Source organism: Taudactylus pleione, unplaced genomic scaffold (genome assembly GCF_031769625.1).
Source record: "Taudactylus pleione unplaced genomic scaffold, aTauple2 ptg000912l, whole genome shotgun sequence".
Classification (NCBI taxonomy): domain Eukaryota; kingdom Metazoa; phylum Chordata; class Amphibia; order Anura; family Myobatrachidae; genus Taudactylus; species Taudactylus pleione.
Window position 1 is genome coordinate 347,933 of NW_028285313.1, and position 24,860 is coordinate 372,792.

Sequence of the window (24,860 nt, forward strand, 5' to 3'; positions counted from 1 at the left end):
CTAGAATTACCTGTAGCCAATCCCAGGACTAAATTTACCTGTAGCCAATCCCAGGACTATATTTACCTATAGCCAATCCTAATACTAGATTTACGTGTAGCCAATCCCACGCCTAGAAAAACCTGTTCCTGATATCCGAACTTGCAACTCGCCTGTGTATACCATTCTCACTGCATGGTGAGTGCTCCTGGTTCCTACTCCATTGGCAATGTTCCCGGTATCATCACCCACTATCCATTCCGGTGTCCGGTCTGTATCCGGTTCTGTCTATGCCTGAGGCAGCTATCCCACTGGCTGCACAGAGAACCTTCATCTGTTCCTGTTATCCGAACCTACAACTCGCCTATATATACCATTCTCCTTGCATGGTGAGTGTTCCTGGTTCCTGCCCCATTTGATACCGTTCCTGGTATCCTCACCTACTACCCATTCCAGTGTTTGGTCTGCATCCGATGCTGCTATTATCTGAGAGCTCCTGGATATTGGACTACAGCGACAACCCAGTGTCAGTCTGGTGAATACGTTGCCAAGATCTACCACTCCAGCATTCTGGTTACAGTAAGAAGAGTGTTTTATTATATATCTACAGTACTAATCCAGTATCAGCCTGGTCAGTTTACTGCCACACTCTCCTCTGATTGCACATACCAACTTGTCTCCAACACCGAAGTCCCTGGTGGTCTAATGGGTACGATATGGCATCTCTCTGTCGAGACCCAAGTTTCGATTCCCGGTCAGGGAAGAGCAATATATTTCATGCCAGGTGGTCTCCTTAGGCCTGCCAGCTTTTGTTATACATCTCCAGACACCCATACAGACGAATATCAGACACCGGGTTCCCAAACAAATACGTGTCTGACAAGGTAAGAGCACTGAATAATATGAAACGCGTTTCATTGAACATAAAGGCCAAGGTCTGACCTCCACCACCTCTGGGGGTTTATAATAACAAGCACAGCCAGGAAAGTCCCCAAAATGCCCCTTTATACCCCTTGCATCTCACTAATCTATATTGACTCCCACATAAGACCATCTCATGTTTGCACGTGACTGTGAAATTCAGCATTTAGCTAAATGAGCCTCTGGAAACCCAAGTCTTATACAAGCCTTTCTGATTACAGGATAAAATAGGGATTTATATACAGGCCTTTCTGATGACAGGATTAAACAGGGATCTATATAAATGCCGTTCCAACGACAGAATAAAATAGGGATGTATATACAAGCTGTTCCAATAAGGATTAAATAGGAATTTATATACAAGCCATTCCGATGACAGGATAAAATTGTTATATTTATACAGGCCGTTCCGATGACAGGATAAAATAGGGATTTATATACACGCCGCTCCGATGACAAGATAAAATAGGGGTTTATATACACGCCGTTCCGATGACAGGATAAAATAGGGATTTATATACACGCCTTTCCGATGATAGGATAAAATAGGGCTTTATATACACGCCGTTCCGATGACAGGATAAAATAGGGATTTATATACATGCCGTTCCGATGACAAGATAAAATAGGGATTTATATACAAGCTTTTCCATTGTCAGGATAAAGGAGGGATTTACATACAGGCCTTTCTGTTTTCAGGATAAAAGAGTGATTTATATAGAGGGCTTTCCGTTGTAGGATAAAAGAGGGATTTATATACAGGCCTTTCCGTTGTAGGATAAGAGAGGGATTTATATACAGGCCTTTCCGTTGTAGGATAAGAGAGGGATTTATATACAGGCCTTTCCGTTGTAGGATAAGAGAGGGATTTATATACAGGCCTTTCCGTTGTAGGATAAGAGAGGGATTTATATACAGGCCTTTCCGTTGTAGGATAAGAGAGGGATTTATATACAGGCCTTTCTGTTGTCAGGATAAAAGAGGGATTTATATACAGGACTTTCTGTTGTCAGGATAAAAGAGGGATTTATATACAGGCCTTTCCGTTGTAGGATAAGAGAGGGATTTATATACAGGCCTTTCTGTTGTCAGGATAAAAGAGGGATTTATATACAGGCCTTTCCGTTGTAGGATAAAAGAGGGATTTATATACAGGCCTTTCCGTTGTAGGATAAGAGAGGGATTTATATACAGGCCTTTCTGTTGTCAGGATAAAAGAGGGATTTATATACAGGCCATTCCTTTGTCAGGATAAAATAGGGATTTATATACAGGCCATTCCTTTTGTCAGGATAAAATAGGGATTTATATACAGGCCATTCCTTTTGTCAGGATAAAAGAGGGATTTATATACAGGCCTTTCCGTTGTCAGGATAAAATAGGGATTTATATACAGGCCTGTCCTTTTGTCAGGATAAAATAGGGATTTATATACAGGCCTGTCCTTTTGTCAGGATAAAATAGGGATTTATATACAGGCCTGTCCTTTTGTCAGGATAAAATAGGGATTTATATACAGGCCTGTCCTTTTGTCAGGATAAAATAGGGATTTATATACAGGCCTGTCCTTTTGTCAGGATAAAATAGGGATTTATATACAGGCCTGTCCTTTTGTCAGGATAAAATAGGGATTTATATACAGGCCTGTCCTTTTGTCAGGATAAAATAGGGATTTATATACAGGCCTGTCCTTTTGTCAGGATAAAATAGGGATTTATATACAGGCCTGTCCTTTTGTCAGGATAAAATAGGGATTTATATACAGGCCTGTCCTTTTGTCAGGATAAAATAGGGTTACTTCCAGTATAAATGAGATAAAGCTGTTGAGAGATGAAATGATTTCATCTCCTTGGGAAGATAATACTAACTGTGTTTTCACCGTCAACATAAAACATGGAACATATTCCATTATATTATTCATATCACCAGGATAATAACATGAAATATTTATACAGGGATCTGCTACGGTCGTACTTCCAGCTGGAATGAGGAATCTGCCACAAGTCTTTAAAATGTAAAATAAAGGAATAATTCAGAGTCTCCGGAGACTGCTCCGAGTAAATGAATTTTCAGCCTCCTGTGATTTACATGGAAATAGCGTGTACTGTATGTGTATGTACAGAGCCCGGGCTGCCCACGGGAATGATGGGCCCCCTGACAGGGTTTGATCCTGGGCCCCCTCCCCTTGGGAGATGAGTTTGATAAATAATTGTGCATTTATATTCACTAAAAAATGCATTAATTAAATAATTAGGACGGTTTACCTGCAGCTCACCCCCACCCCCCAATACTATACACAAATCAGATCAACCTGTACAAATCACCTCTTATGCCCCCCCCATTCTCAAAACAAATTTAGAAATTATATTGCATGTCATAACGCAGCCTTGACGTCACTCACCCTGCGATGGCTCTGTATCTCCGTGAGTGATCGCAGAGCAATCGCAATGCTAAGTCACGCACGCGCACTGCAATGCACGATGCATATGCAACAATTGGCCGCCTGCGTACACTATCAAAATAGCGATCTATGCTGAATCGGGCCCGTAGTGAGTGCCCGTAAGGAGAAATCTGCCATGGGGGGGAGGGGGGGAATAATGCAGGGAGCAAAAGGCACATAGAGAATCAGGGGTCTAGTTACTAAGCAGTGTTAGGAGACAGAGTGAAAAGTGATAAGGTGTCAGCCAATCAGCTCCCAACTGCCATCTCACAGGCTGTGTTTGAAAAATGACAGTTGGGAGCTGATTGGCTGGTACCTTATCACTTTTCACTCTGTCTCCTAACACTGCTTAGTAAATAGACCCCCCGCAGATCTTGCAAAGAGAGGAGAACAAAAGCCTGAGAAGTGTGATTTAGGGGCAAATTTATTTAAGCTATTTTGCGGGAAATCCGCCGACAGTACCTTTACGGGGGATCCCCGCAAAATCTCAGTTTCCCCTAGATGTAACAGTAGTCTATGGGGGCTTCTATGCAAGTCGGATTTACAGGCTCTAGAATGTGCCCCAACTTTGTTAAGTGCAAGCGGTCGTTTTCATGGCTGCATTGCGAGTTGGTTCAACATTTTCTTACATTAACCGCATTTTATACGCAGTCGTTGGTGCATATGCCCCTTAGTGTACGTAGCCAGCAGATGGCAATGCGGGGCAAGAATGCCTGAGTTATACATATGCGGGTGAAAATGGCTTATCATGAGGAATAGAGACATAAATCTTATCATAACACTCATGCAGACATAGGGCTCTAAGGGCCTGATTCAGAGCCGGACACAATTTGCGTTCGCTCATTCAGAAAAAGGGGCCGGATATTTAAATTGAGCGCTCGCTCTTTGTGGTCTGTTGACGCCTCTATGTCTGAACGAGCAAAAGAAACATGCGCTCGCTATTTTTAAAAAAACGCCCCCTGGCCGCTCGCATCATACGTCATCTCCGCTATTTATTAGATTAATCGAGTACATCGAAAGGCGTATGAACTGCTCGCAGTACTTGTGGTTGGATTTTCCTACCGCAATCATGTGAACAGTTCAGGTTAAAAGACAACCAAGTGACGTGGTCGATGACGCTGCTTTGTTAATTATGCACACCCTTAAAACGCCCGTTTTGACCGTTTGGCACGCCTGCGTTCGGATCTCCACTCCCCGTTTTCAAGCACCTTCCCCTGTTACCACCCACAAACGCCTCATTCTGTCACTCAAATTAGCAGGCATTCGCTATTTTGCGAGCACACAATTTCGGACCACAATGACTGGTTCGCGCATGCGTATTACAACCCATACGCATGCGCAGTTGTGCGAACATCGCTCGGAGCGAACGAGCGGCCGCTTACATAGTAGAAAATAAAGTCCCTGGCAGGCGTCTGTCTGTCTGTTCCCACTAATCGCGAGAACCACTGGACGGATTTTGATGCAGTTTTCACTATTCTATTCTGGAATCACAACCTATCCCCTTATTTTTGTATCTTTAAATATGGATTTTGTGACCAAACTGTTCTTGAAGCTCTAACAACGTGGTCCCCGGTGTACAACGAAGCAGCTATTGCTCTGGGAGTACCGGCCTTGGATCGCGGGTGTGCAGTAAGACAAGTGTTGGACTGGCCAATGAGGGAGGTCTGGGGAGCGAGTCGGTCACCACAGCATGTAATGTTACGTATGGCACCAGCTCTTCCTATGTGTAATAGTGGCTATAAGTCACCTTACCAGCCTCTCAGATGGGGTCATATTCTTATACTTATAATGGGACGTATTTTGCACCTTTCGGCCTCCAAGCACGATTATTTGCTGACCATGAGAGATGTAAAAGAAAAGGCCGCCACCATGTCCCCTCAATCACGTTCCGCTACACATGAAGTTGAAGTGAGCCGAGGGTTTGGATGAAAATAACAAAAAATGTCCAGCTGTTAGAGGGACAAGCAGTGTGCGCGGACGCCATGCACCCACAAATACGGGGAGAGCAACGCGACTGCCGGGGGAACACGTCAAAGATTCTGTGACGGAATAGAGGCGAGTAAAGAAATTTGTTGAGGTATAACGCACAGAAAGCCTCCCGCCCTGTACGCACTGCCAGTACCTGCAGAGCACTGGGACTCAGTAGCTTCCCCTCCCCACTTTATTTCCTCGGTTCCTCTATGCATAGTCCCATGTGTCTTGTGGGGGGGTCTCAGTGGGAAGGCACAACGACGCTTCGCCCATCCAGTATCTCTTACAGATGCTCCCAGTCCTGGGGGTTCTGCCATAGTGAGTGATCCCTGTTCGCCATCTAGTGGTCACCGTGTGACGCTGTCCTGCAGTGTCGTCCAGCGCTGTGTAATCCACTGACAGAGGGCAATAAAATTATAGACGGTACAAACAAAGGACAAATTTCCAACCTCATTAAATCTATCAAAATGGGCAGAAAATCGCCAAATTACCAATAGAAAGAGAAAAAAATAACAGGATTTCATTGTCCCAACCCATATGTAACAACCCAACCTTCTTCCAAATTCAGGTGATTTGTAGCAATTTTATCTTTAACAAAAATAAAAATTGTATCGCCAGAGATGTTTTTAGTTTCAGGGCCTGATTCAGAGATGTACGTTCATCCGATGGTTCCGGGTCTGCGCAAGCACGTGCAGAACAGGTCCTAACATTACACTCGCCGGCAACCCCAAGCCGCAGCATGATTAGAGCACACTGCGTCTACGCCCTGAGCACACTGCGTCTACGCCCTGAGCACACTGCCTCTACCCCCTGAGCACACTGCCTCTACCCCCCTGAGCACACTGCCTCTACCCCCCTGGGCACACTGCCTCTACCCCCTGAGCACACTGCCTCTACCCCCCTGAGCACACTGCCTCTACCCCCTGAGCACACTGCCTCTACCCCCTGAGCACACTGCCTCTACCCCCCTGAGCACACTGTTTCTACCCCCTGAGCACACTGCCTCTACCCCCTGAGCACACTGCCTCTACCCCCCTGAGCACACTGCCACTACCCCCTGAGCACACTGCCTCTACCCCCCTGAGCACACTGCTTCTACCCCCTGAGCACACTGCCTCTACCCCACTGAGCACACTGCTTCTACCCCCTGAGCACACTGCTTCTACCCCCTGAGCACACTGCTTCTACCCCCTGAGCAAACTGCCTCTACCCCCTGAGCACACTGCCTCTACCCCCTGAGCACACTGCCTCTACCCCCCTGAGCACACTGCCTCTACCCCCTGAGCACACTGCCTCTACCCCCTGAGCACACTGCCTCTACCCCCTGAGCACACTGCCTCTACCCCCCTGAGCACACTGCTTCTACTCCCTGAGCACACTGCCTCTACCCCCTGAGCAAACTGCTTCTACCCCCTGAGCACACTGCCTCTACCCCCTGAGCACACTGCCTCTACCCCCCTGAGCACACTGCTTCTACCCCCTGAGCACACTGCCTCTACCCCCCTGAGCACACTGCTTCTACCCCCTGAGCACACTGCCTCTACCCCGAGCAAACTGCCTCTACCCCCTGAGCACACTGCCTCTACCCCCTGAGCACACTGCCTCTACCCCCCTGAGCACACTGCCTCTACCCCCTGAGCACACTGCCTCTACCCCCTGAGCACACTGCCTCTACCCCCCTGAGCACACTGCTTCTACCCCCTGAGCACACTGCCTCTACCCCCTGAGCACACTGCCTCTACCCCCGAGCACACTGCCTCTACCCCCTGAGCACACTGCTTCTACCCCGGAGCACACTGCCTCTACCCCCCTGAGCACACTGCCTCTACCCCCCTGTGCACACTGCCTCTACCCCCTGAGCACACTGCCACTACCCCCTGAGCACACTGCTTCTACCCCCCTGAGCACACTGCTTCTACCCCCTGAGCACACTGCCTCTACCCCCTTGAGCACACTGCCTCTACCCCCCTGAGCACACTGCCTCTACCCCCCTGAGCACACTGCTTCTACCCCCTGAGCACACTGCCTCTACCCCCTGAGCACACTGCGTTTATCTAATAATGGCAGGAGGCTTCCTTATTATTTCTAACAGTCCCACTTTTTAGGTTGGGGACGTTTGCTCGGTGTTACTCACAGGGAAAAGACTGCGGCAGATGACAGAAGCTCTGGCTGAGCCCATTGGGATGTGGTCTCTCTGCTCTAATGATTTCTACATAAAGATGATACTGCATGTAATAGAGGTGTAGAGATGCCGCGGTTACCGCTACACTCAGGGGGGGATTTGGTAGAATGAAGTGAGGAAATGACAACGCTGGGATTTGTACCGTATCCTGGGACATGAGGAATTCGGAGGCAGTGACAAAGGGCCTTATTCACAGACGTGCGCAATGATGATTTTTATGCAGATCGATCGATTGTTTCGCAGTTCCGCGCGCACAGAGAACCCATTCGCGAAGTGAGCGATAGGCAGCCAGTGTTTGGGGATGGTAATGGGGGGGGGGGATTTGTCAGAAGACACAGGGGTGTCTGACCGTTTAAATGCCATTACATGGGCGTGCGTAAATTAGCCATTGTCATCTCCTGCACAGCATGATGGCTCTCAGCGTGTCAGGAGAGCCGGGTCAGACCTGCTGCAAGCGCTGAGTGGCTGGTCGTTGTACGTTGATGTTACCGAATCTTACTTAGACACTGGATATAAGGACACAGACCGGGCAGCCTCTGACACTGTGGATCTAGCTCCATTTACGTACTGAAGATAGGATACCTCCCTATAGGAGCCATTTCTTCCATTGTGTCCTCAGTTACCGGGAAAGTGGCCCTTTATATGACGCTATTCGCCCGCCGTGATCGCGGGGCCCAATGCCCATATATTACACCCTGAAAATGACGCCAGCAGCATTCATCTATCCCTATTATTTACCACATACAGATGTAACAATATCGCCTTGTTTTATAGGGAGTGACCTCTGGATCCGCTCCGGTAACCCAGACATGCATATATGCGCCTGAAGCCTGCAGCATACGCCATCGCTTCACCTCACTGTCCCGATAATGGATTCCCTATTGCTGCGATGTGCGGAGATAGGGAAAGAGCCCTCACAGCCACCAATATCCTGCATCAGGTCTCTGCCATTTCTTCCTTATCCACCCAACATGGACGCAATACTCAGTTCTATCTGTTCTTATAATATATAAATGGAAGCTGCACAGTACCACTTCTCCCGCTGCATACACTGGATATAATTCTCAGTTGTATCTGTCCTTACACTTTATACATGGAAGCTGCACAGTACCACTTCTCCTGCTGCATACACTGGATATAATTCTCAGTTGTATCTGTCCTTACACTTTTTTACATGGAAGCTGCACAGTACCACTTCTCCTGCTGCATACACTGGATATAATTCTCAGTAGTATCTGTCTTTACACTTTATACATGGAAGTTGCACAATACCACATCTCCCGCTGCATACACTGGATGTAATTCTCAGTAGTATCTGTCCTTACACTTTATACATGGAAGCTGCACAGTACCACTTCTCCCGCTGCATACACTGGATGTAATTCTCAGTAGTATCTGTCCTTACACTTTATACATGGAAGTTGCACAATACCACTTCTCCCGCTGCATACACTGGATGTAATTCTCTGTTGTATCTGTCCTTACACTTTATACATGGAAGCTGCACAGTACCACTTCTCCCGCTGCATACACTGGATGTAATTCTCAGTTGTATCTGTCCTTACACTTTATACATGGAAGCTGCACAGTACCACTTCTCCCGCTGCATACGTTGGATGTAATTCTCAGTAGTATCTGTCCTTACACTTTATACACGGTAGTTGCACAGTACCACTTCTCCCGCTGCATACACTGGATGTAATTCTCAGTAGTATCTGTCCTTACACTTTATACATGGAAGCTACACAGTACCACTTCTCCCGCAGCATTCGCTGGGTGTAATTCTCAGTAGTATCTGTCCTTACACTTTATACACGGTAGTTGCACAGTACCACTTCTCCCGCTGCATACACTGGATGTAATTCTCAGTAGTATCTGTCCTTACACTTTATACATGGTAGTTGCACAGCACCACTTATCCCGCAGCATTCGCTGGGTGTAATTCTCAGTAGTATCTGTCCTTACACTTTATACACGGTAGCTGCACAGTACCACTTCTCCCGCTGCATACACTGGATGTAATTCTCAGTAGTATCTGTCCTTACACTTTATACATGGTAGTTGCACAGTACCACTTCTCCCGCTGCATACACTGGATGTAATTCTCAGTAGTATCTGTTCTTACAATATATACATGGAAGCTGCACAGTACCACTTCTCTCGCTGCATACGCTGGATGTAATTCTCAGTAGTATCTGTCCTTACACTTTATACATGGAAAGCTGCACAGTACCACTTCTCTCGCTGCATACACTGGATGTAATTCTCAGTAGTAACTGTCCTTACACTTTATACATGGTAGTTGCACAGTACCACTTCTCCTGCTGCATACACTGGATATAATTCTCAGTAGTATCTGTCCTTACACTTTATACATGGTAGTTGCACAGTACCACTTCTCCTGCTGCATACACTGGATGCAATTCTCAGTTGTACCTGCCCTTACACTTTATACAGGACACCCTAAATCGGCACAGCTGGGCCACCCCAGGGCCTCGCCATAATGAGAAAAGTGAAATGTGAAGTAAGAAAGGTAAGAGCAGCTATGGCTGCATAGAGAGGTGACAATACAAATATAATAAAAACAAACAGTAAAGTGTTAAAATAATGCAAAAAAGAAAGAACGTGTTATAATGCGATGCCCTGAAACAGACCAACCAAAGCTGTTCCTGTGCCTGCAAGAAGTCTCATCAGGTAGCACCTCCCATTATATATATATATTCAGGGTGTGCAGTCCAGGAATCTTTCCCATATACTCCATTTAATGTGCTTTATTGCACACCTGAAGGAAAGGAGACGCCTTCAGCCTGGACTAGCACCCCTCCCTTATTGGTTTAAAAGCATGGTATATGGTAATATATATGCACACTAGTAATAGGCACAATTTTAGGTAAGTCCTACAAGTTATATACTGTAGTGCAACTTTGGGTTAAGTTTTGGGGCGTGGGCCCCTGGATTGCTTTGGTTGGTCTGTTTCAGGGCATCGCATTATAATACATTCTTTCTTTTTTGCATTATTTTAACACTTTACTGTTTGTTTTTATTATATTTGTATTGTCACCTTTCTATGCAGCCATAGCTGCTCTTACCTTTCTTACTTCACATTTCACTTTTCTCATTATGGCGATGCCCTGGGGTGGCCCAGCTGTGCCGATTTAGGGGTGTCCTGCGCTCTGGATTTGAATCCTAGTATGTTAGGGACCTACCCTACAGAGGTTACCTGGATACAGTGGGTAGGCCCATAACCTTGGCCATGATTATGCTAAAAACCTCTATTGATTGCAAAATGTTATTACATAATGTATTAATATATAATCAGTAATTTGGAGTTGTGCACTTGTGATTTGTCTGTTCCTGTGCCTGCAAGAAGTCTCAACAGGTAGCACCTCCCATTATATATATTCAGGGTGTGCAGTCCAGGAATCTCTCCTATACAATATAATATATACATGGAAGCTGCACAGTACAACTTCTCCTGCTGCATATGTTGGATGTAATTCTCAGTAGTATCTGTCCTTACAAAATATACATGGAAGCTGCACAGTACCACTTCTCCCGCTGCATATGCTCGATGTAATGCTCAGTTGTATCTGTCCTTACAATATATACATGGAAAGCTGCACAGTACCACTTCTCCTGCTGCATATGCTGGATGTAATTCTCAGTAGTATCTGTCCATACACTTTATACATGGAAAGCTGCACAGTACCACTTCTCCTGCTGTATACGCTGGATGTTATTCTCAGTTGTATCTGCCCATACACTTTATACATGGAAAGCTGCACAGTACCACTTCTCCCGCTGCATACGCTGGATGTAATTCTCAGTTGTATCTGTCCATACACTTTATACATGGAAAGCTGCACACTACCACTTCTCCTGCTGCATATGCTGGATGTAATTCTCAGTAGTATCTGTCCTTACAATATATACATGGAAAGCTGCACAGTACCACTTCTGTCGCTGCATACGCTGGATGTAATTCTCAGTTGTATCTGTCCTTACAATATATACATGGAAGCTGCACAGTACCACTTCTCTCGCTGCATACGCTGGATGTAATTCTCAGTTGTATCTGTCCTTACAATATATACATGGAAGCTGCACAGTACCACTTCTCCCGCTGCATACGCTGGGTGTAATTCCCTGTACTACGGTATCTGTCCCCTCCTATATTCTGTCCGCCATATATCACTATGATCACCAAGCACGGCCACCTGTCCTGTCATTGTGGGTTGTTAGCGTCACATTCCGGGCGCAGCCTTCGCGCTCTATCAGGTGAATAATAAAAGGCCCATAGGAGGGTCGTGATGATTTCAGTGACATTCTGGCTTCTGGGAGAGAAATAAGTCATTCATGACTTCGCTCCCCAAAACAATGCGTCTCTGTGTCACATCCAGGATGGCGTCAGCTCTTCCATGTTCTAGGACAGATTCCCATTATAGAGTCTATAAATACTGCGGTATGAGTCACCGCTACTGGATCCGACATGAGAGATAATTATTCTGCTCCGTAGCTGTATCAGCCCCTATAAGTACCCAGTCTAGTTATGTAGATTTATACATGTTTGAATGACAGGTGACAGGTAAAGTAACGATTATTAATCAGCCCCTCAGATGTACAGTACACGTCTGTAATAACGCGTCACTATGAGGAGGTCTATCGGTATTGTGCGGCCTATTTATTAATTGTCCCGTTACTAAGAAATCCATATTTGCTGCAATTTACAAAAGACCTCACAGCTGCATGAGCCATACTGGGCAGGAGCAGGAAGGGTTCATAAGTTCTGTTTGATTGTTCCTGGTCTAGATCTACCATAACACACATTTATTACACAGGGACAATGGAGTGTTTCAGCTGCAATTGGTGATCCCAAGTAACACCTGGCGAATCCTTCCGAATAGCGAATGCAAGGACGTTACAGGAGCTCAGACGCGGAAGATAATGCGTCTTCTATAGAATAAGGGTCTGTGAGCTCAAATCTCCCTCTTATTCTGCAGATAATCGGTAGGTAACGTGGTAATGACCTCATCCTATTTTTCTGGTTTCCATGGCGACTAGAGTCCGCTTTCTCTGTAATATAATAAGCTACACGCCGAGCACGTGCGGACATGGGTCACGTATGTCATCTTATTAATTGATCATTTGAGAAAACTTTAACGGAACGTACCTGACACATTACAGGGGCAGCACCACCAATCTGTCAGCCAATCAGCAGTCAGCACGGGAGACAGGTCACTGATGGAAAGTAATGCACCGCAACGATGAACTGTAACCCATGGCAACCAGATGTTTGCTCTCTGTATCTAAATGTGATTGGTTGACGTAGATTGTGTCGCCATGAATTGGCGAGTTTTACTAAACTTACCTCATTAAGATGATTATTTATGTACTGGTGTCCTAGGCTATCAGGGGTCATCTCCCCTACGTGACAGAAACTTCTAACGCACAGATTTGTACTGCTCGTGCCCACAATACAAGCCGGACACATCTCCGGAATACACTGATATATGATGAACACGGTAAGATTACACGTGTCAGACTCTTCTCACTGACATTTCATTTGCTGGGCTAGATAAACCACAGTTAGAGGCTGGGTGGTTGCTATGAGCAACTTGTCCACTTTCTCTCTCTCCAAGCCTTGATACATCTCCCCTTGAGCGTGATCCGTGCAGCTCGCTCTGCGGATAAGTGCGGCTAATAGGCCATTATAAAATACAAGGATAAATGATACGGCATCTGCTGACATTATAGCGTGGGATTTCGAAGGAAACGTTTTAGTTTCCTATAATTAGAATAATGAATTAATGAAAAGAAAAAGTGGAATAATTATATCTAACGTTCTCGTGCATTTATTTTTATAGGAGCGATCTCTGGCTTGACATTTGCATTCCATCAGTCACAGGCTACATATCTGGAATTAATCATTTATGGAGGGTCCTGAAACATCGGATATATTAACGAGAACACTGGTCAGAACCTGTCTCCCCAGGAGTATTATACCTGTGATATAAGAGGCCCCCCGGGCACCAGCCCCTGACAGGTTCCTTACTGATCTGACACAAGTCTCTCCTTCTACACACCGGTACCGCCGGATGGCGCCCGTCGCTGCGCAGGTTGTTCCTTCCAGGCTGATTATCACCAGGACAGCCAGTGGTTTCCTGCTCCTAGACACAACAAAGACTGAGAGCAGAGCGGCGGTGCCTCACGCCTCTCTGCCCAGACATAATATTACTGCAGGTCAGCGGCTCGCCTCCCTGTACAGTGACATATTACACTTGTTTCCCGATACCAGAGAGCGATGACTGCGCTAATTGCCACTTTCTGAGCCTCTCACACGGGAAATGCTGCTGTAAGAGGCACTAAGATCACAGATCATTCAATGAACACAGATCATTGGAGGATGGTAAAAAGGATACGAGCCAGCTCTCAGAGCCAGTCTTCATTCAGGATCTTATACATGGGTGCGGATAAAATATACAGCGACATTAATACCATGTACAGTGCCTAGCAAAAGTATTCACCCCCCTTGGCTTTTTACCCCTTTTGCTACATTACAACCTGTATTTTTTACTTTTATTTTAAACTGAATTTTATGTTATGGATCTGGACAAAATGGTCTAATTTGGTGAAGTGAAATGAGAAAAATATATATAAAAAATAATCTTTATAAATAAAATTCTGAAAATTGGCATGTGCATATGTCATCACCCCCTTTGCTATGAAGCCCCTCAAAAGTTCTGGTGCAACCAAGTCCACCTGTGTGACATCTAAGTGTCACATGATCTGTCAGTATAAACACACCTTTTCTGAAATGCCCCAGAGGCTGCAAAACCACTAAGCAAGAGGCCTCACACCATGAAGACCAAGGAGCTCTCCAAACAAGTCAGGGACAAAGTTGTTGAGAAGTACAATTCTGGGTTTGGTTATAAAAAACTATCCAAATCTTTGATGATCCCCCGAAGCACCATCAAATCCATCATCATCAAATGGAAAGAACAAGGTACCACAACAAACCTGCTAAGAGAGGTCCGCCCACCAAAACTCACAGACCGGGCAAGGAGGGCATTAATCAGAGAGGTAGCTCAGAGACCAAAGGTAACCCTGAAGGAGCTGCAGAGTTCCACAGCAGAGACTGGTGTATCTGTGCATGTGACCACAATAAGCCGTACACTCCATAGAGCTGGGCTTTATGGAAGAGTGGCCAGAAAAAAGTCATTACTTAGTGATAAAAATAAGAAGACACGATTTCAGTTTGCCAAAAGGCATGTGGGCGACTCTCCAAATGTATGGAGGAAGGTGCTCTGGTCAAATGAGACTAGAATTTAACTTTTCGTCCACCAAGGAAAACGCTATGTCTGGCGCATACCCAACACATCCCATCACCCCAAGAACACCATCCCCACAGTGAAACATGGTGGTGGCAGCATCATGCTGTGAGGATGTTATTCAGCAGCAGGGACTGGGAAACTGATTTGAGTTGAGGGAAAAATGGATGGTGCTAAATACAGGGATATTCTTGAGCAAAACCTGTTTCAGTCTGCCTGTGATGTGAGACTGGGACGGAGGTTCACCTTCCAGCAGGACAATGACCTGAAGCATCCTGCTAAAGCAACACTCGAGTGGTTTAAGGGGAAACATTTAATGTGTTGGAATGGCCTAGTCAAAGCCCAGATCTCAATCCAATTGAGAATCTGTGGTCAGACTTGAAGATTGCTGTTCACAAGCGGAAACCATCCAACATGAAGGAGCTGGAGCAGTTTTGCCTTGAGGAATGGGCAAAAATCCCAGGGGCAAGACGTGGCAAACTCATAGAGACTTATCCAAAGCGACTTGCAGCTGTAATTGCCGCAAAAGGTGGCTCGACAAAGTACTGACTTTAGGGGGGTGAACAGTTATGCACCCTGAAGTTTTCTGTTATGTTGTCCTAAATGTTGTTTGATTCACAATATAAAAAAAACACAACGTCACAGTTGTAGGTATGTTCTGTGAATGAGATGATGCACACCTTCACACAATCCATTCTAATTCCACGTTGTGAGGCAACAAAACATGAAAAATGCAAAGGGGGTGAATACTTTTGCAAGGAACTGTATATAATATGGAGTACATATAAGATTATTTCCTATATATTGTACACAGGGGTCATATATAGACAGTTTCTTGTAATGTTTGCACGCGCTTATTCCGTGGCATCCCGCACACGTATATTTAACCTTACACAGCACTGAAGCATCACATCCTTGCCCTGAGATGGGACAGGCACATTTCAGGGGTTTTCCTTTTTCTCTTCCCCGCTGGTGGTGGGCATGCAGGCATAGAGACATATTATGGAGTCACCAGAGAGGGCCCACAGCAAAGTGAAGCCTCAGCCCAGCAACAGCTGAAGGAAACCAATGTTACCGATTGAGAAGACACAAAGCCACAAGCGTTCATATCACAGGTATTATGGCTGTGATCAGGTACTATAAGGACCTCATTCAGAGCCGGTCGCACAGAGCGTGCGGTCGGTCTGAATGAGGGGAGGACCTCTTGAATTTTCAAGACGTCCTCCTTTGCGGTGGTAAGGCAGCCTTACGACCGCCTAAGGTGATGGTCGCAATGGTCAAGACCATCGCGACCATCGGGGCTTATGACGAGACCCTAGGGTAGGGTCTCCCTTGTCGTAAGCCCCGGAGAGCTTTAGGCTCTGTCTGAGCCGGAAGCTCTCCACTGACATCACTAGTGATGTCAGTGGGGCCGCCCCCAAACGGTAGGCGTTCCCATGGGAACGCCCCCATGTGGGCTGCCACCCCCCCGGCCCGCCTTCCAAACGGGGCGAGCTGTCAATCAACATCGACAGCTCGCCCCCTTTGGATCGGTGCCCGCTATGACCGGCGCTGTCTGTCATAGCGGATCTCACGCTAGCGCACGACGGCGCCGTCGTGCGCATGCTCTGTGGGGGGCCATCGACCCGGTCCGAGCGCATCGGCGCTAACGACCGGGTCTGAATGACCCCCTAATTCTCCAACATGGTGCAAATGGGAAAGGAAGTGCAGAGAAGGAAGGGACATAGCACTAAGGCACACAGGACAGTGATGTCACACTTATGGGCGTTTGGACATAGCACTAAGGCTCACAGGACAGCGATGTCACACTTATGGGTATTTGGACATTGCACTAAGGCACACAGGACAGTGATGTCACACTTATGGGCGTTTGGACATAGAACTAAGGCACACAGGACAGTGATGTCACACTTATGGGCGTTTGGACATAGCACTAAGGCACACAATACAGTGATGTCACACTTATGGGCATTTGGACATTGCACTAAGGCACACAGGACAGTGATGTCACACTTATGGGCGTTTGGACATAGAACTAAGGCACACAGGACAGCGATGTCACACTTATGGGCGTTTGGACATAGCACTAAGGCACACAGGACAGTGATGTCACACTTATGGGCGTTTGGACATAGCACTAAGGCACACAGGACAGTGATGTCACACTTATGGGCGTTTGGACATAGCACTAAGGCACACAGGACAGTAATGTCACACTTATGGGCGTTTGGACATAGCACTAAGGCACACAGGACAGTGATGTCACACTTATGGGCGTTTGGACATAGCACTAAGGCACACAGTACAGTGATGTCACACTTATGGGCGTTTGGACATAGCACTAAGGCACACAGGACAGTGATGTCACACTTATGGGCGTTTGGACATAGCACTAAGGCACACAGGACAGGGATGTCACACTTATGGGCGTTTGGACATAGCACTAAGGCACACAGGACAGTGATGTCACACTTATGGGCGATTGGACATAGCACTAAGGCACACAGGACGGCGATTGGACATAGCACTAAGGCACACAGGACAGTGATGTCACACTTATGGGAGTTTGGACATAGCACTAAGGCACACAGGACAGTGATGTCACACTTATGGGAGTTTGGACATAGCACTAAGGCACACAGGACAGTGATGTCACACTTATGGGCGTTTGGACATAGCACTAAGGCACACAGGACAGCGATGTCACACTTATGGGCGTTTGGACATAGCACTAAGGCACACAGGACAGTGATGTCACACTTATGGGCATTTGGACATAGCACTAAGGCACACAGGACAGCGATGTCACACTTATGGGCATTTGGGCATAGCACTAAGGCACACAGGACAGTGATGTCACACTTATGGGCGTTTGGACATAGCACTAAGGCACACAGGACAGTGATGTCACACTTATGGGTGTTTGGACATAGCACTAAGGCTCACAGGACAGGGATGTCACACTTATGGGTGTTTGGACATAGCACTAAGGCACACAGGACAGTGATGTCACACTTATGGGTGTTTGGACATAGCACTAAGGCACACAGGACAGGGATGTCACACTTATGGGCGTATGGACATAGCACTAAGGCTCACAGGACAGGGATGTCACACTTATGGGCGTATGGACATAGCACTAAGGCACACAGGACAGGGATGTCACACTTATGGACGTTTGGACATAGCACTAAGGCACACAGGACAGTGATGTCACACTTATGGGCGTATGGACATAGCACTAAGGCACACAGGACAGTGATGTCACACTTATGGGCGTATGGACATAGCACTAAGGCACACAGGACAGGGATGTCACACTTATGGACGTTTGGACATAGCACTAAGGCACACAGGACAGTGATGTCACACTTATGGGCGTTTGGACATAGCACTAAGGCACACAGGACAGTGGTGTCACACTTATGGGCGTTTAAAGAGTTTTCTCAGAGAAAACTTTACCTGGAGAGAGGGCTTTCCCCCGCTGATAAATAGATCCATTGCTGTTTTATAGTGGTTGTAATTACTGTATAACATTATAATTATACTCTGCTACTAAGCAGGATTATATGAATGGCCGGTTACATGTAACGTATTAACGTGGAGGACACGAATGAATAGACAAGACGGAGTCAGTTCATCACAGACATTAACCTGCACAAGTCAGCATAATGTAGGGACTCCTGGATAATAAAGAGGGGGATTATCAGCTATAATGGAATAACCTTAATCCTCCGCAATGACCTTGATATTGGCCCACACATGGTCCAGAACAAGAGACATTGTTGTCTGTAACACAGATTCCACGATCTGCAGCCCCCGCAAAGGCAGCCAAAAGCTGTGAATGGTTATTTTAATCCGAACGTTACACGGGGTTAGTGGAGGCCATTCACAAGGAGCAAAGCAGCCTCTCTGCACCACAATATGGTGATAACAAGTAACAGAAATGTTGCCGGGCATATTGGATTGCAAAACAAAATGGCTGAGTTTGTTTAGGACAGAAGTCTGTGCAGGCAGAGGGGAGAGGACAGGCAGGACGTGGGGAGATGATAGGCAGGCAGAGGGGAGACGAAAGGCAGGAAGTGGGGAGATGACAGGCAGAGGGGAGATGACAGGCAGAGGGGAGACAATAGGCAGGCAGAGTGGAGATGACAGGCAGGAAGTGGGGAGACGATAGGCAGGCAGAGGGGAGATGATAGGCAGGCAAAGGGGAGATGACAGGCAGGCAGAGGGGAGATGATAGGCAGGCAAAGGGGAGATGACAGGCAGGCAGAGGGAAGATCACAGGTAGGAAGTGGGGAGACGATAGGCAGGCAGAGGGGAGATGATAGGCAGGCAAAGGGGAGATGACAGGCAAGCAGAGGGGAGATGATAGGCAGGCAAAGGGGAGATGACAGGCAGGCAGAGGGGAGATGACAGGCAGAGGGGAGACAATAGGCAGGCAGAGGGAAGATCACAGGCAGGAAGTGGGGAGACGATAGGCAGGCAGAGAGGAGACGACAGGCAGGCAGAGGGGAGATGACAGGCAGACAGAGGGGGGGTGATAGGCAGGTAGTAGAGAGATGATAGGCAGGCAGAGGGGAGATATACATAAAAATATACATAAAATACACAAGTATAACAAACAAAAATAGAACTGCCACTGGGCCACACGTGCTGAAAACTGTGCATCACAGTAATAAAAGCTGTTTATCCAGAATCAAAAGTCATCACACAATATGTAAATAACACCCATAACCCAAGGTTCCCCACAGGGTTCTCCAGACCCCAAGGTTCTTGACAGGAACCCACAGAATACATGGTTCCTTACAGGGATCTCCTGAACCCAAGGTTCCTCACAGGGTTCTCCAGGACCCAAGGTTCCTCACAGGGGCCCTCCAGGAACCAAAATCCTCACAGGGGTCTCCAGGACCCTAGGTTCTTCATGGGGCTCTCCAGGACCCAAGATTATTCTCAGCACTCTCCAAAACCCAAGGTTCCTCATGAGGTCTCCAGAACCTAAGGTTTCTCTCAGAGCTTTCCAGAATACAAGGTACCTCAAGGCTCAATGCAGACAGCCCATAGAACCTAAGGTTCTAACTTTACAGACCAGATGGTGTTCTTCAGAACCAAAGGCTCTGCTCATAGATAGAAGAGGAACAGTGTCCATAATGTGTCCACTCATGTGCTAGTTCTCCACAAACCTGAGACACATTCACAATCATATTTTTTAAGACAAAGTTGTTAGGATTTGCAAAGTGTAAAATCTCCCCAGCCCTAATCCTACAGTAAAGCCGCGTATCCACTAGACGATTAAAATGGGCGATTGAACGATAACGACATCGTCATCGTTCAATCGCTCATTAATCGTTCATAAATCGTGCAGTAAAATGTAAAAAACGACCAGCGATGCATGATCCCGCTGGTCATTTTCAACATCAATCTGCCGATATCGACAGGTTGTGCATGTTCGGGGATAAGGGATGGTGCCTGCACTGAACGACATATTCAGTGTGGGCACATTGGCCCTGATTCAGAGCCGGACGCTATTTGCGGTCGTTCGTTCTCAAAAAAGGGGTGGCTATTCAAATGAACCGTTCGCTCATTGCGGTCTGTTCACGCCTATAAGTCTGAACGAGCGAACAAAACTTGCGGTCGAAATTTTGAAAAATACGCCCCCTTGGCCGCTCGCACCATACGTCATGTCCGCTATTTATTAGATTAATCGAGTACATCGAACAGCGTATGAACTGCTCGCTATTCTTGTGGTTGGTTTTTCCTACCGCTATATTACGAGCAGTTCAGACTATAAAATAACCAAGTGACGTGGTCAATGACGCTGCTGTATTAATTATGCACACCCATAAAACGCCCGTTTTGACCTTTAAGCACGCCTGCATTCTGAATTCCACTCCCCGTTTTCAAGCACCTTCCCCTGTTACCACCCACATACGCCTCATTCTGTCACTCAAAGTAGCAGGCCTTCGCTATATAGCGAACTAACGATTTTCGGCCGCACTGACTGGCTCGCGCATGCGTATTATAAACCGTACGCATGCGCAGATGTGCGAACATCGCTCGGAACGAGCGTACTGCCGCTTACGAGCGGCTCTGAATCAGGGCCATTATCCACTGCACAGGAATGACCGATTGCACGATTACAATGTTGTAATCGTACTGTCGTTCCACTCTCATGTAGTGGATACGCACCACAACCCTCCGTCCCAACCAAAACTATTTTTGTATCACAATGATCGTAAGCTACAGATATGATCCAGGCTCTCAGCCTCCTCTGCACATGCAGTGGTGGTAAAGTAATATTGTATGGACGCCAGGAGCTCACATACAGATGGGTATGTAACTCTGGGACATGATCCTCTGTAACCTGCAATTTATTGACACTGTCATAACAGGTAACATAGCTGGAGCCTGGGCGACAGACAGCACCAGGTCCTGGCCTGACATCTCCCACCGTTGATCACAGGCTGTAGAAATAATCCAGCTATTGAGCCAAATCAGCGCACAATGAGACTGATCCATAACACTGCGGTGACTAATTTAATCTTCGCTTAGCTGACTGTAGTATTAAAACTGAATCAATGTAAAATGATGCAATTCTCAGCTAAGAACGTTGTGCAGGGGACAAAAGACAGAGAGGAGTCTGAACCTCTCCGTCCGGCCTCAGAGGCTGCAGAACCATCTCGGGAATCACCGTTGTACTATATGATGTAGTCCTTAGCATTAGGTGCACTTTAAGGTATAGGCGACATATTACATGATGTGTATTCTACATGTAATAATCATTTTATACTGCAACTGATCAGAGGTTAGTAGTCAACAGCTGGAAGAGCAGGAACATCCTCACCATCAGTGGACATTTATCACTGAAGTCCCAGTAACAGACACAATATTGCCTCCATTATAACAGCTAATTGGACACTTTAAATGTCGCTATGTGTACTAAGGGCCTGATTCAGAGCCGCTCGCAATTAGCGCTCGCTCGTTCAGAAAAAGGGGGTGGCTATTCAAATGAACCGTACGCTCTTTGCGGTCTGTTGCCGCTTCCATGTCTGAACAAGCGAGCAAAACATACGCTCATTTATTTGATAAAAACGCCCCCTGACTGCTCGCATCATACGTCATGTCCGCTATTTAATAGATTAATCGAGTACATCGAACAGTGTATGAACTGCTCGCTATTCTTGTGGTTGGTTTTTCCTACCACTATATTGCGAGCAGTTCTGACTATAAAACAACCAAGTGACGTGGTCAATGACGCTGCTGTATTAATTATGCACACCCATAAAACGCCCGCTTTGACCTTTAAGCACGCCTACGTTCTGATCTCCACTCCCCGTTTTCAAGCACCTTCCCCTGTCACCACCCACATACGCCTCATCCTGTCAATCAAAATAGCAGGCACTCGCTATATAGCGAACAAACGATTTTCGGCCGCACTGACTGGTTCGCGCATGCGTATTAAAAACCGTACGCATGCGCAGATGGGCGAACATCGCTCGGAACGAGCGTACTGCCGCTTACGAGCGGCTCTGAATCAGGCCCTAAATGTAGGGTAAGGAGAAAGTCTGGTGAGGTGCCTGGTCTCACTATATCGCTATATACATAAATTACGCTAAGGTACTTGTTTTAGTCCCTGGATGAAAAGAAATAGATACAAAAAAGGCAGCAATAACAACTTAACAATCATAAGTCAAACAGCAAAATAGAAGCTTCTATGTATAATAACAAACCAAAGCGCGAATAATGAAATAAGCGATTATATAACTCACCGAAGGCGTCTGTGGGAGACAATTGTCTGATCCACCCTGTGGGGAAGTGGAGAAAAAATTAATGAGTCAGGGGGTATCAAATATACACAGCAACAGGCACTGCGTAATAACCCGATTATAACGGACATGGGGGAGCAATGGCTATTTGTTCAACTTAGTACGGGGTGGGTGGAGCCTATTTATAAAACGTGTCTGATAACGTAATTTATCAACTGGGTGGTAACATCAGAAAGAAGGTTGTAGCCCCAACAAGTCATTTTCATTATAACTTGTTCTTTGTTTTTGTCCGGGTTATTGTACAGTATTATATGTTAATAATTGGAGAGTATAATATACTTGTCATTGTGAAGTATTATATGTTGATCACTGTATATTATACTGATGATTGTACTGTGCAATATAGTGGTCATTTTGCTGTATATTATGTTGATCATTCTAGAGTATAATATACTGGTTATTGTACTGCCTATACTGGTCATTATATGTTCATCATTGTACAGTACAATATACTGGCCATTGTGCTGTATTATATGTTGATCATTCTAGAGTATAATATGATGGTTACTGTACTGCCTAATACACTGGTCATTATATGTTGATCATTGCACAGTCTAATATACTGGTCATTGTACAGTATTATATGTTGATCATTGTACAGTATAATATACTGGTTATTGTACTGCCTAATATACTGGTCATTGTACAGTATTATATGTTGATCATTGCACAGTACAACATACTGGTTATTGTACTGCCTAATATACTGGTCATTGTACAGTATATGTTGATCATTGCACAGTACAACATACTGGTTATTGTACTGCCTAATATACTGGTCATTGTACAGTATTATATGTTGATCATTGTACAGTATAATATACTGGTTATTGTACTGCCTAATATACTGGTCATTGTACAGTATTATATGTTGATCATTGTACAGTATTATATACTGGTTATTGTACTGCCTAATATACTGGTCATTGTACAGTATTATATGTTGATCATTGTACAGTATTACATACTGGTTATTGTACTGCCTAATATACTGGTCATTGTACAGTATTATATGTTGATCATTGCACAGTACAACATACTGGTTATTGTACTGCCTAATATACTGGTCATTGTACAGTATTATATGTTGATCATTGCACAGTACAACATACTGGTTATTGTACTGCCTAATATACTGGTCATTGTACAGTATTATATGTTGATCATTGTACAGTATTATATACTGGTTATTGTACTGCCTAATATACTGGTCATTGTACAGTATTATATGTTGATCATTGTACAGTATTATATACTGGTTATTGTACTGCCTAATATACTGGTCATTGTACAGTATTATATGTTGATCATTGTACAGTATTACATACTGGTTATTGTACTGCCTAATATACTGGTCATTGTACAGTATTATATGTTGATCATTGCACAGTACAACATACTGGTTATTGTACTGCCTAATATACTGGTCATTGTACAGTATTATATGTTGATCATTGTACAGTATAATATACTGGTTATTGTACTGCCTAATATACTGGTCATTGTACAGTATTATATGTTGATCATTGTACAGTATAATATACTGGTTATTGTACTGCCTAATATACTGGTCATTGTACAGTATTATATGTTGATCATTGTACAGTACAATATACTGGTTATTGTACTGCCAAATATACTGGTCATTGTACAGTATTATATGTTGATCATTGCACAGTATAATATACTGGTTATTGTACTGCCTAATATACTGGTCATTGTACAGTATTATATGTTGATCATTGCACAGTACAACATACTGGTTATTGTACTGCCTAATATACTGGTCATTGTACAGTATTATATGTTGATCATTGCACAGTACAACATACTGGTTATTGTACTGCCTAATATACTGGTCATTGTACAGTATTATATGTTGATCATTGTACAGTATAATATACTGGTTATTGTACTGCCTAATATACTGGTCATTGTACAGTATTATATGTTGATCATTGTACAGTATTATATACTGGTTATTGTACTGCCTAATATACTGGTCATTGTACAGTATTATATGTTGATCATTGTACAGTATTACATACTGGTTATTGTACTGCCTAATATACTGGTCATTGTACAGTATTATATGTTGATCATTGCACAGTACAACATACTGGTTATTGTACTGCCTAATATACTGGTCATTGTACAGTATTATATGTTGATCATTGTACAGTATAATATACTGGTTATTGTACTGCCTAATA

At 45.2% G+C, this 24,860-nt stretch overlaps 1 protein-coding gene across 9 annotated transcripts in view; it reads right to left on the minus strand.

The window, feature by feature from the left end:
* Positions 1 to 24,860, minus strand: part of RAP1GAP (RAP1 GTPase activating protein) — a 269,542-nt gene that overhangs the window by 196,912 nt on the left and 47,770 nt on the right. For all 9 annotated transcript variants that reach the window (XM_088459482.1, XM_088459487.1, XM_088459489.1 and 6 more), the window contains exon 2: positions 22,591 to 22,626. In XM_088459482.1, coding sequence (XP_088315608.1) covers positions 22,591 to 22,626 — 36 coding nt within the window. The remainder of the gene's footprint in view (positions 1 to 22,590; positions 22,627 to 24,860) is intronic.